The 12,178-nt window shown below is 36.8% G+C and overlaps 1 protein-coding gene across 6 annotated transcripts in view; it reads right to left on the bottom strand.

Moving 5' to 3' along the window:
* Positions 1-12,178, bottom strand: part of PDE7A (phosphodiesterase 7A) — an 81,120-nt gene that overhangs the window by 6,527 nt on the left and 62,415 nt on the right. For all 6 annotated transcript variants that reach the window (XM_054057285.1, XM_054057287.1, XM_009570881.2 and 3 more), the window contains 8 exons: positions 11,417-11,480; positions 8,999-9,094; positions 6,214-6,314; positions 4,328-4,459; positions 4,047-4,138; positions 3,262-3,406; positions 2,323-2,419; positions 1,215-1,295 (listed from right to left, as the gene is read on the bottom strand). In XM_054057285.1, the coding sequence (XP_053913260.1) occupies positions 1,215-1,295; positions 2,323-2,419; positions 3,262-3,406; positions 4,047-4,138; positions 4,328-4,459; positions 6,214-6,314; positions 8,999-9,094; positions 11,417-11,480 (808 nt within the window). The remainder of the gene's footprint in view (positions 1-1,214; positions 1,296-2,322; positions 2,420-3,261; positions 3,407-4,046; positions 4,139-4,327; positions 4,460-6,213; positions 6,315-8,998; positions 9,095-11,416; positions 11,481-12,178) is intronic.

The raw sequence follows: 12,178 nt of genomic DNA, 5'->3' as shown, positions 1-12,178 counted from the left end.
CAAAAAGCCACAAAATGTCAACACAGGAACATTTATATACATGTGTGTATATGCACATGGGTGCTTATTTATAGTGTCCTTTTTTCCATGAACCAAAAACTCAATGGTAAGATGACCAAAACTGAATCTGTCAATTACAGAAATGTATGATTTTCTAGCATCCTAAATTAAGAGTGCAGCTGACTGAACAGATCAGGTTTTGTCTCTAATTTAAAGCTCAAACTCATACTGTGTTTGTGGTTAAATTTATTATGCTCTTCACCGTGCTTTAAACTAAGTCCCATTCAATCTACATAAGCAACTTTATTAAAAATAATTGTAAAGAGTTATTTTACTGTTCTAAATCCAACTCGAGTTAACAAAAAAAAAGTCAATATAATGGCTATACACCATTCTCCATTAAATCTCTGCCCGCCAACCTTCTTAAGGCTGCATTTATAGAACCACAGAATTATAGCATCATTAGGTTGGAAAAGACTTTGGAGATCACCTCACACCATACCTGTCCACTACTAAATCTACTACTAAATCGTGTCCCCAAGCACCTAATCAACCTGCTTTTTAAACACCTCCAGGGATGGCGACTCAACCACCTCCTGAGCAGCCTTTTCCACTGCTTGATGACCCTTTCTGTGAAGAAATTTTTCCTAATGTCCAATCTGAACCTCCCCTGGTGGGGCTTGAGGCCAACCCCCCTTGTCCTGTCACCTGTCAGTTGGGAGAAGAGACCAACACCCACCTCTCTACAACCTCCTTTTAGGTAGTTGTAGAGAGCAATAAGGTCTCCCCATATTTGAAAAGAATGCTGACATTCCAGAGAGCCTTAAACCCAGAGAGCCATGCTGCAACCTCACTGCAAAAGGCACCCAACACTGCTCAGGCAATGGGAATGAACGCTCCTCTTCCCCAGCTGGCTGCTTCAGATGAGGAAAGTTCTGGGCAGCAGCACAAGTCAGACAGCTGCTCCCCATGCTGTACCTGCTCTGTGAGCAAACAGAGACGCTCTGGTCCCGGGGAAAGCACAGCCCTTTTCATAAACAATTCAAGGGAGAAACATTACCCAGCAACTTGAAAACCATTGCTCTTTGTAATAAGGAAGCGCTGCCGCACACGCACACAGAGCAGGTCTGATCTCTAGGATATTCATCTGAAAGGTACTTGTGTCAAATTGCATCCTGGAAGAAATCTACTGAAATAAACTGAACTGTAGTTACCAATCTGGATGTTGGCAATAGTTTCTGTCTGTCGGTCACAAAGTGGACTCACACCCAAGTGATATTTCTTTTCAATATCTCCTAAAGAAACAAAAGTATAATACAACTGGTGAGTCAACAAGTCCAGACCCAAATGAAGTCAAATCCAACCAACAGTGAGCTGTGTGAGCTGCTCAACAAGGATGGTATCTTGCAGCTGGCTGAACACACTCACTTCCCTTCTCCATCTCCCCCAAAAACACAAGTAGGTCTGTCAGTGAGACCAACAATTCTTTCATCAGGTAATAATTAAAGAAAAAGCATCATATCACAGGTTTCCTGAAGGATTCATACACCTTCTTGCAAAACCTCCTAGACTGCCACAGAAATGACAAATTAAGATCCTTAACAATGACAAATTGAGACCCTTAGCAATATGGAAGAGGACAGCTCAGCCTTGAGAAATTTCTCACCGAAGGAAATTTGTTGTTCTGCTCCTCCATCACCTTTACCTAAGAATAAGCTGTATGTGATTAGCACCAAATAAAGCCGTCTGTTCCCCGTTTGTTGTTTCCATGCACAAATTAGCATGTCTAAAGTCAGCTAAAGGAGCCTTAAGAAAGGAGAAGCACACTTTATCATTAGAACAATTAATAATGGAGCAAATTCACTCAATTTGTCAATTAAAAACTTTATTTTCTGCTCACATAAGTAACCAGCCTTAATTGCACACCAACTAAAGTCTCCTCCCTAGTTCTTCCCCACTTAGTGACAGGCCTCACAACCCAAGTTCAAATGTTGAAGATACATGATGAATACATTTCCTAATCTGCTGAAACCACCAGGTAAATGTAAAGTGAGCGCAATCATTCATCTGAAGCTCCTTTCAGGCTGAAGCATCTATTGAACCAGACTTAGATCCTAAATAGGTTCTCCATTGGCTTTTAGTAACACCAACCTTTTGCAAGAAGTACAACCCATGAAAGTAAAAAAAGAAATCCCATACTGTACTGTAAAGCTCTGAGTCCTAAATATAAATCTCTTTATTTGCAAGCAGCTATGACTCATGGTCGCTCTCTCCACAGCATTAATACAGTTTGTACCAACAGATACTTCCACTCTTACTTGCCTTGATGGAAGAACTCCTCTGTTACTTTTTCACTCCACTGCTTACTCAGCTCCCACGTCCGACATGGATTACAAATATCGGCACACTTCAAAGCCATCTAATTAAGTTAACACAGTGTTAGTTCACCTTTCCCTCCAACAGAAACGTGTTTCCCAACAGCAGATTATTTAAGTTTTGTGAATAACAAACCTACCTACCATTTGTGCTTCTCTCTAAAGTTATGTTCTATAATTGTTTAATACAATTATAGAATGCTACCAAGGAACTATCAGGTCTCATGATCATCTCTGAGCAATATGTAAATTCAGTCAAAGTAGTTCAGGGGCGCTATATTTAGTATATTCACTAGTACAGGAGAGAACAATAAATTCAGAAAAAGAAACATCAAAGCAAGCAAACAGTATTTTACATTTCTGGCTCTGAAGTTCACATCTTAAATAATGGTTTGCACAGGACTGAACTCATCTGTTTGCCCACTTTCTTTTATAGTTCTCAATATGAACCTAATAATAAAAATGGCTATAAACTCAAAGAGACTCTGAAGGCTTTCATTTCTAAAGCTTGCTAAATCTCTCTCTAGCACAGCTGCAAGCATTCATAACAGTGGTGCTTTCCCTCCCTGAAACACTTCACAGCTCTAAGACTGCACTGGAGTCATCAGAAGAATCAAACCTTGCATTAGAAACAACTCCCTTTGGTTTAGTAGCTCTAAGTTACCACAGTCACCAACACACATCATCACTTGGGAGAAGCACTTGGAGAGGTGGAAGACTGAAGGTGGAGGGAAGAAACTTTTTGTGATGAAACAAAATGAGTAAAAGAAACCTCCACTTCATTTTGAAAGTAAGAGATAGCCTGGAAGAAGTAATATACGGCATTTTAAGTAAGTAATTTTCGATGCTAAGGTGATGTTTTCAAAAATATTACCAAAAAAATCACCTGTAAAATGAAGTGACGATGGTTCGCATTCTCTAAACATAGGTCTCCTCTGTCCAAATGGGAGCGAAACATGGACAGATACTCATTTTGCTGACTGATGTCTGTGGCAAGGATGAGATCACCTATCTGGCTTTCCATCAGCTGCCTGAAATGAGTGATACCAAACATTCAAAGAGCATAACAATCAAGAACAATAGCTATCACTAGATTTACATGTCTTTTTATCATATTCATTATTATTTTATCACATTCATTATAATAAAGTCACAAGCTTTATAACCAGCATTTTTTTTTCACTGCGCTATTTCTTTTCTTGGTTTGTTTTCCCTCTGAAAAATTCCTACAACATCCACAGAAATACCACAATGTTTCACTGGCAGCTTTCAGGAAGCCTAAAACAGTTTTTAGATTCCCTCCCCCCTTTTTTTTTTCCTTAAAAATGCAAACTAACTTATTAAAACTTATTTCTTCTTAAAGTAGGTGAAGGGGGTCTACTTTAAAGTACAGTTGTGGTGGCAGAACGAGAAAAAGCTGCCAAGTTTAATGTAAGCAGGTGCTTGACTATAGGAATACACTTCTTCAGTGTGCTCACAGTAAACATTATTCTTCAAAGATCACATTGCACCATGAACTGCTCGACTCTACCAGCTCAGTAACCAGGAATTCTTAAAATAGATCATAATCTACATTTTGTAATCAGAACTGCTGTGCAATAATTTCGCTTATTTTGCAAGGCTGTCTTACTTATGTCTTAAACTAATCAATACTATTTTGTATGAACATACCTGTTTTCTAATGACATATGTGCAAATAAACCAGACTCTCGCAGCAAGCCTACTGCTGATCTCCAGTGATGGTTCTCTAATACTGAGGTATTCTGTGAACAAAAGGGGTGTTACAGGTATCAGTCAAAGCCTTTTTCTTAAACTGAAGAGCTATATACTAACAGTGGCATCAGATATTTTTGTTGGGGTTTGGGGTGATGTTTTCTTTTCTTCTTTTCATTTTTAGAGGAGGGCAAAATTCACAAATCATCAATACTTCGTCAGCTGTATTTCGCCCTTACCTTATATAAAGTTGCTAAGTAATGGTTTGTTTTAATTAGGAAAGGTTGGTTAACACCTGGGTGATCCAAATCGTGTGTGGCAGCTGCTATTAAACTGAGCAGAACATCCCATGGAGTTAAAGATTTGGAAAGCTGTAAGATAATAACAAGAAATGTAATTCTGTTAGCAATGCAAATATGCCCTTAGAAAAAGCGCATGGGTATCGCATTTTTAGTTTTCTTTTTCTAGTAATTAACAGCCAACAGAAACTCAGAGAAAATTTTAGTAGAGCAAAAAGCTAATATTCCACTGACTTTTCACAGTATTTGCCTCTCAATGCCACAAAATTTCAACAATGGTTTAAGCATTATTCTTTCTGAATGGAAAGGTTCAATTTTAAACAATGCTGGCACACAAAATGCTACTTTCTGGCTCATAATGAAGTACTATTTCTAGACAGATCCTGTAAATGCAGCAAATTCTTAAAATTAGCTCTCCATCTCATTTACTAAGTTTGCCCATATGTGTCAATTCTGCTTTAAATACATGATGCATTCAAAAACCATAAAAAACTTTGATCTTAAAAGGAATAAACTAATGCTCTTTAGACTTTAGAACTGCTCAGAAAGCATTTCTACTCTTAAGCAAAATTATATTTCTAAGCCTACCAGGAAGAGAACCAGAAGGGGAAAATCTGCCCCAAAATAAATAATTTTTCAAGAAGTACATGAGTGTCAATTCAGCATGAAAATGCAAGGACTTATTTTCACTGCTTATAGTTGTTGCTTCTTCTGTCTGGGAGGTTGGTGGGTTAAATACAGTAGCAAAGTCCAGCTTGCACTGAAACAGGGAGGATAGTTCTGCCTGCACAAAACTGAAATGCAGCAAACATCCTGTGATGACAGGAGTTTATATTCCCATTGCATTTGCCATCTATCATGCCTCACATGTTTATAATGTACTTCAGTGCAACAGAACCAGTAGCTGTACACGTTACTAAAAATATAAAGTCTATATTTGTAGCTGAAACATTATAAAAATTCCAGCACGAGTATTAAAAAAATGCTTAGAGCTTCCAAACTGCGTGCCATAAAAAAAGCTCATTACATATCAGCTCTGATTTGGCTCACTGCATTAACAATTGATTCGAGAGCAGCGCTGAGAAACCAAGTGGGAGGAGTGGGCAAAGCACCTTTGAGAAACATCCACAGAGCCAGAACTTACTTGGTTTTACCTCTGAAGCAGAACACAGAGCTCTGCTAGTCAAGAGAATACCACATAATCTGCATCAAAGCAGGTAACTTGTCTCACCTGGCTAGAGAGCACTACGGTTTTCCATTTAATACATAATTACGGGATTTAGCCCTGAAATTGTTTAAGGCATACAGCAAACTGCCAGCAATCCAAGTAATGAGAAACACTCAGCTAGCTTGGCTTCTTAGGGACTGTCACATTGCCCTTTTCAAGAAACAAAAGCCAAAGAGAACTGATGTCTTGCTTAAAGGTACATCCAGCAGAAGCAAACTATTCATTAACATAAAAAATGAGCAAAGCAAGGGTAATGGTAGTTTCTGGAGGAAAAAAAACACCCCACCCAAACCTTAATCAATTGCCTACTCTGGTTCAAGGTGAAGTCACGTGAAAGACAATACCAGCTCAAAAGATGGGGGAAAAAGAAAACCATAGTGCTAAGTGTGAACCCATAGCCTCAGCAACATGGAGAGTAATTCCCTGCTTTTTTGTGTTCAAAAGTAGTTTTTGTAGGGGTTTTGGATGGTTTACTTTTAATAAAAGTGTGTGTGTGTGTTATATACATATAGATGTATATGATCAATTTAAGTATACACACACAAATACATATATTTCTGTATGCACATGTAATGTAAAACTGAGACCACCTCCTTACCTTGGGCTCTTTTAAGTAACAGTGCATGGCCTGAGTCACATCAGCAGCATGGACTGCATTATGATAAGGGTTTTGACTATGATAATCTTCTTGAACCATAACTGCAGGAAAATAACAAATATCCAAATTTAAATAAAATAGCAAGTTTTTCAAGTACTATTTTATATGCCCTTGTTAGGCACAGAAATATCCAATATCACAAGTTACATACACATAAAAGCATCAAAGCCAATAAATCATCAGTTGAACCAAGATCCAGATTTAAAAGATTTTTATGTGAAGCAGTATTTTCTAAAGGAAATCAACTCCATGTAAAATCATCTCAGAGCAAAAATTAAACAACTTCAAATCTATATATAATCTGAGATACTTTCACTTTGAGAACTTCTCAGGACGGCTCCCTTTGATAATCTAGCCTGCCTGAAAGTTGAGGCAACCTGAAGTAAAAAAAATGAAGGTGAGACTATTTACCAAAGCATCAGGATGACTTCATATCCTGCTTTGAAAACAGACAAGATCAGAGGAATTAAGCATTGCTTTCCTGTGATATGAAGGGTTTTTCTTTCCCTTTTAGGGAAAGAAAATCATGGGAATCCACCTCTAGATAGTTCAGGCATCTTCTCATACTTGTACTCAGGCAAATTTAAGCCTATATTCAATTCAGAAAAGAATCTCATTTAGATGATGGTCTGACTAACCACATATTTTTATGTAACTTCTTCCTTGCTTTCCTCCTCTTTCCTTCATCTTCCTGGCTGTCTTTAAACATCATAGGTAGAATACTTTAAAGGACATCCACATTCGCTTGAATATGTAGAGTAAAAGAACTATAACATTAAAAGGATGGACAGGGAGATCTGAAGCACAGCAATGGAAGTATATTCACAAGTTTTGCCTGATATGACACATTAGCTCTTTCAAGCAAACTTCAAAGAACATTTTCCTGGCTGACTACAGCCTGTGAGTCCCATTCAAACATGCCCACAACCTCTTTTCCTACTCAGTTTACAAGCCAGTATTCCTGATGTGATTGTGAATGTAATGTTGGAGCATTACTGCCACAGTATTTGTAAAGAGCTGACACCTCATATGGAAAGTAACAAAAATAAGCACCTTTGCACCCTATTAAATCTGCAGTAGAACTCCCTTTCACCTGCTCCTCACATCCAGTGCATGAATAAGGACTTCCTCGGCCTAACCCTCACTTCTTTGTGGCTTCATAGGCTGATGCAGCCACCTGAAGTCAACAACTCTCTTAAATGATTTATTTTAAAAAAGAAGACCTGGGATAATATTTTGATCACAGTTTGCCGGAACTAGAATGGCACAATAACCCTGTGTTTCCAGGAAGGTAGTACTCTTTGTAGTTCATGTCCCCCTGTTCAGGTCTGGAATAAGACCTTGTAAACACAGCAGGACAAGACAGATCTCCAAGTAACCTTAGGAAATCACTGAAAGGCTGCGTACGTGTATAAATACACACATATGTACACACATATACATATGCAATAGATATATATACACATAAACATAAAATGTTGAGATCCTATTGAGTACTTAAATAAAAAATCAGATTTCTCTCCTTAAAAAGACTGCATTAAGTTCTCAAATAAAGTGAATATTTGGTGGCACTATGGACCACTTGAGCTGTCATAGTCTTCTGGGATTGGATCTTCAGATTTCTTTGGACTAGGGTATAAGATGTAGCAAAAGAAAAATATGAACTGGGCTCACGCTAAAAGCTGTTTTAAAAAGAAAGGTTCCTTGATTGGACAGATGAGCAAGGACAGAGGTAAGAAATATTTGTCTTGCTGTTATTAAGTAGAAGGAATCAATGAAAAGGGAAAGGTAGTGAATTTCAAAGCTGTAATAAAATTTTGTCTTCCTCCAAGTCCATTCTCATTTTAGTGACCTATGGCTTTGAGCAGTCATGTCTAGTTAAGATTGTTGTTAACTTTTGATAACCATTTAACTAATCCAGTAACTCCTACCTAACTCGGTCTTTCATTTCAAACAGCTTTTTCCTAATCTCAACTGATCAGGAAATAAGCAGGATGAGAATATCAGAACACTCTCAGTTACAACTTGAGTAGCCTAAGACCAGATTTCTATAATCATTTTCTTCACATTCCAATATATTATTTCTCAAGACCAGCTGAAGTAACTTTTTTAAAATGGAAGAAATTGAATACACTTTAAAACAACCTGAAATGCAAGACAGAACTGAACTTTTTTAAAGCTGAAAGAGAACTAAATGATGAAAACAAAAGAATTCCCTTATTTGAAAGGAAGGAAAAGCCTTCCAAGGTGATTTCTCCCCTAATCACAGTACAGTGCTTATTTGTAGGAGTTTGAGTGAGCAAGCAAGAGATACCAGCGAATTGGCACCATTCAATATGGCCAAGCTGACATGTTTAATGAACCATGAACTTCGGAAATTAAGACTAAAATGACTGAAAATCAAAACAAGGAAGGAGCTGTCCAGCTTTCCCCACAAAAATGTCACAATCACGTATATTCCTGATTATTTAGATTTAATAAATACAATACAGTAGTTGCTTCAAACCACTAAGCTTGTTGAAGATGCTTGTATTTAACATTGAGATTTCGGTACGCATACAAAATTTGTGAGATTGTCTCAATCAATCTAATTTTAAATCACTATACAATCTGGACTGCATCAGTATTCTTCAAATTTTATTGTTAAACTATAATCAGCACTTCAGTTAAGGTATGAAAATACGGATAAACAGCAGTATTTATCATAATAAAAAGCTGTATTTACCCAAAAATCTACGAAGTTTCATCGTATCTAACTGGAAGTGTTCAATTAGTCCATGAAGATTAAACAGATGAAAGGTTAAGCTGACTAGACTGTTTCCTAAAAATAAGATGAAAATACTAATTCATTGGAAGCCATGAAATCAACGATTCTTTCATAAATACATTATTTCAAACAAATTGGTCACAAAAACTATACAGGCAAATTTCTCTACACCCATAATCATTTAAATCTTACTGCATGACAAGATTCCATTAGCTATCTCTTCAAGTCATCACCAGTGTTTTTGCATAAGTATAATGTGTTCACTAATTGTCCACTGTCAACTGATAGGAGGAAAAGGTTACTGAACACTTAGGAAGCAACAGGTTTCAAAGTGCAAACCTGTTACAATGGTATTCAACTCCAAGGTATGCTGCATCATGATATTTATAAACAGACATGCAGCTTAAAACTGAATACAAAAATAATGAGGCATAGAAAAAAGCCAACGAACATTACTGATTAGTATACATTGTACATATGATATCTCTCATTTTCATCATGTATTTTGCTAAACTACTCCTTATTTTCCCCAAAACTCAAAGAAAACATATTAAGTTTCTCTAGAAAATGTATGCTATTACAAGCTTACAACATAAGCTACTCATAGCTATAATGTTATAATGACTTCTAGTAGTAAAACAAGTAAAACCGTACAAGACAGAGAAATAGCCTGGAAATGTTCACTTGAAATACCTTGCCCATTATTTACTCCGCAAACAATGTGTAGTGGTGGATAACTCAGTTTTAGTGCATTGACTCTGACAATCTTCATTTCATGGGAATTAAAGAACCACAGACAGAAACCGAGGTACAAAAGGACAGAATTTTCTACTAAATTCAGCTTGCTGCAAAGCTTAATGTACTCATTCGTGCACACAACTTCTTCACAATAAGATATGCAATTATTCAAACATCTACTGAGTAACTGATTTCTTACAGGCTCATCCAGGGCAGCTCACTGAGGAGAGTTTTACATACAGCATTCTCCCTTCACAAACTTTTAAGAACAAGACTGCTTGTTCAAAATGTCCTCGTAAAATGACTAAATTATGATGCAAAAACAATGGTATAGGAAGGCTTCCACAATAGAAGCTGTACTACTAGTGTCTAAAACGTATTTGAAGAAAGGATATTTAAAAGGTAGAGAAGGTCTCACATAAAAAAGATCATATCAGATTACTCCCATCTGAAACTAATCTGAAATAAGCTATGCTTGCAAACAGGTTAACTTGCACACATAGCTTTTTCCTCATTCAGTTATCTAAAGTTTATTACTAATATAAACAATCTAGCTGTAAAAATCCTCGCTGTTCTCATTTTTTATATTCATTTTCTGTATTAATCAAACTGTGAGGATACTACTTTTACACTAGACTAAGCCAAGCATCCCTTCAACAAAACATCTTTTGGCATCATACTTTCCTTTCTGAACTGCATTTCTCTTTCCTTCTGTCAACCTTAAACACTGACTGCATCTCTGCCACCAATTCCACTTGACTGATGTAAAACCTGCCAGAGCTGCCCTCCATTCGCTTCCCACCCTGGCACAAACGTTGCTTTGGTGCTGGACTCGCTCAGCTCCTTCTTCCATTCTGTTCAAAACTCGGCTTCCATTGCTGCAGACTATAATACAAAGCTTCACTCTATCCACTACAGCGGCCTTTCCTCTTCCTCTCCAGCACATTTACAGATCTCTTGTCTGTCTGTCCATAACTTAACCAATGCTTTAATTGACTCTGTTTTTTTCAAAGTAACTACTACTTTGGTTCCTACCATTATTTGTAATGAGTGCACAAACCCAACCGTTACCTTTCCTTCCTTTTTTCATTTGTATGCAAGCTATATGTACAACAGTTTCCGTCTGCTCAACTCCTAATTCTCTCAGTATTCCACAAGATATGATAATCATAATGCGCTCATACAACCTTGCCTTCTCAATGTATTGTAAAGGAATAGAATTATCCTAACTAACATTAAATTTATCAGAAAAATATTTCTTTAATGTAACTGACCTTTTGGACACAAGCATATAGATTAACAGCACTATGTAATTTAAGAAAAGGGACTCAATTAGCAAAATTATTTGTCAATTTATATTGAATTACTACTTATAATAAAAGCGAGAACAGCAATCCACAAAGTACAAGAAATGTTTCTTCAACAAATCAGTGATTGCTACCAGTACTGACAGTGATGGCATTTTAACAGAGTGGCCTGGCAAGCTAGGATTTAGATTAAAAACCATTAAATCCAAAAGTACTACTCGATGAAATTTGTGCTTTTTAGTGAAAAAGCAATCAGCTACCACAACATAGGAGTAATGGTTAAGTTAAACTAAGAGGTAAAATACAAATCAAATAGCAAAAATAAACTCACCATTTGTCAGTCTATCGAAAAGAAAAATATCAAAATTCCAATTTCCAACTTTCTCCAGCATACACTGAAAGAAAACACAGAGGTTGTTCACTTTTTTCTCAGTATATGCCTATCTTCCCAGAGCCCAGAAAAGTATTTAAGATTTCAGAGACTGATCCAACTCTTAGGATTTCTGTATACAAAAAACAGTATTAAAATAAAAACTAACTTTGATAATTGGAAAACTTTAAAATACATGTCACAAATTGGGAAACTGAAAGACATGAAGTGCCTTGGCAGTACTGGTTTAAGATTTTCCCATCATCCTTCACACAATTTCTTCAAAGAAATAAAATTGAGAACAATTAGGTTAAAAATTGAAACAGTATGATAGAATAACTGTGTTCAGACTTCTTCCATTTTTAATCTTCGCAGAGAGCTAGTAGTTAAACTTTGTGTAGTCCTTCACCTCAGTTTCTCTTTCCCTTGTTTCTGATACAAGAGAAATAATATCTACATACTTTACTAGACATATGAGCCAAGCATTTAATTTCTTTTTTAAAGAAACTGACTTTTGACTTTCTACCTCACTGAATTAGCACTTCTTCACCCCTGTTCCACATGAACTGTTAGGCCAGCAACAGAGATGAACAAGAACAGCAAGCAACACTCAAGGCCTCACCAGAGTTCATCAGTTATAGCCCTTCCTTCCCCTGCCTCTACCACAAATACCTACCCAGCACGTTTTACAACAGGTATTTGCCTTCTACTCTATAAGATTGG

Source organism: Cuculus canorus, chromosome 2 (assembly GCF_017976375.1).
Source record: "Cuculus canorus isolate bCucCan1 chromosome 2, bCucCan1.pri, whole genome shotgun sequence".
In the NCBI taxonomy this organism is placed as follows: Eukaryota; Metazoa; Chordata; class Aves; order Cuculiformes; family Cuculidae; genus Cuculus; species Cuculus canorus.
This window is presented reverse-complemented; position numbering and strand designations above follow the sequence as displayed.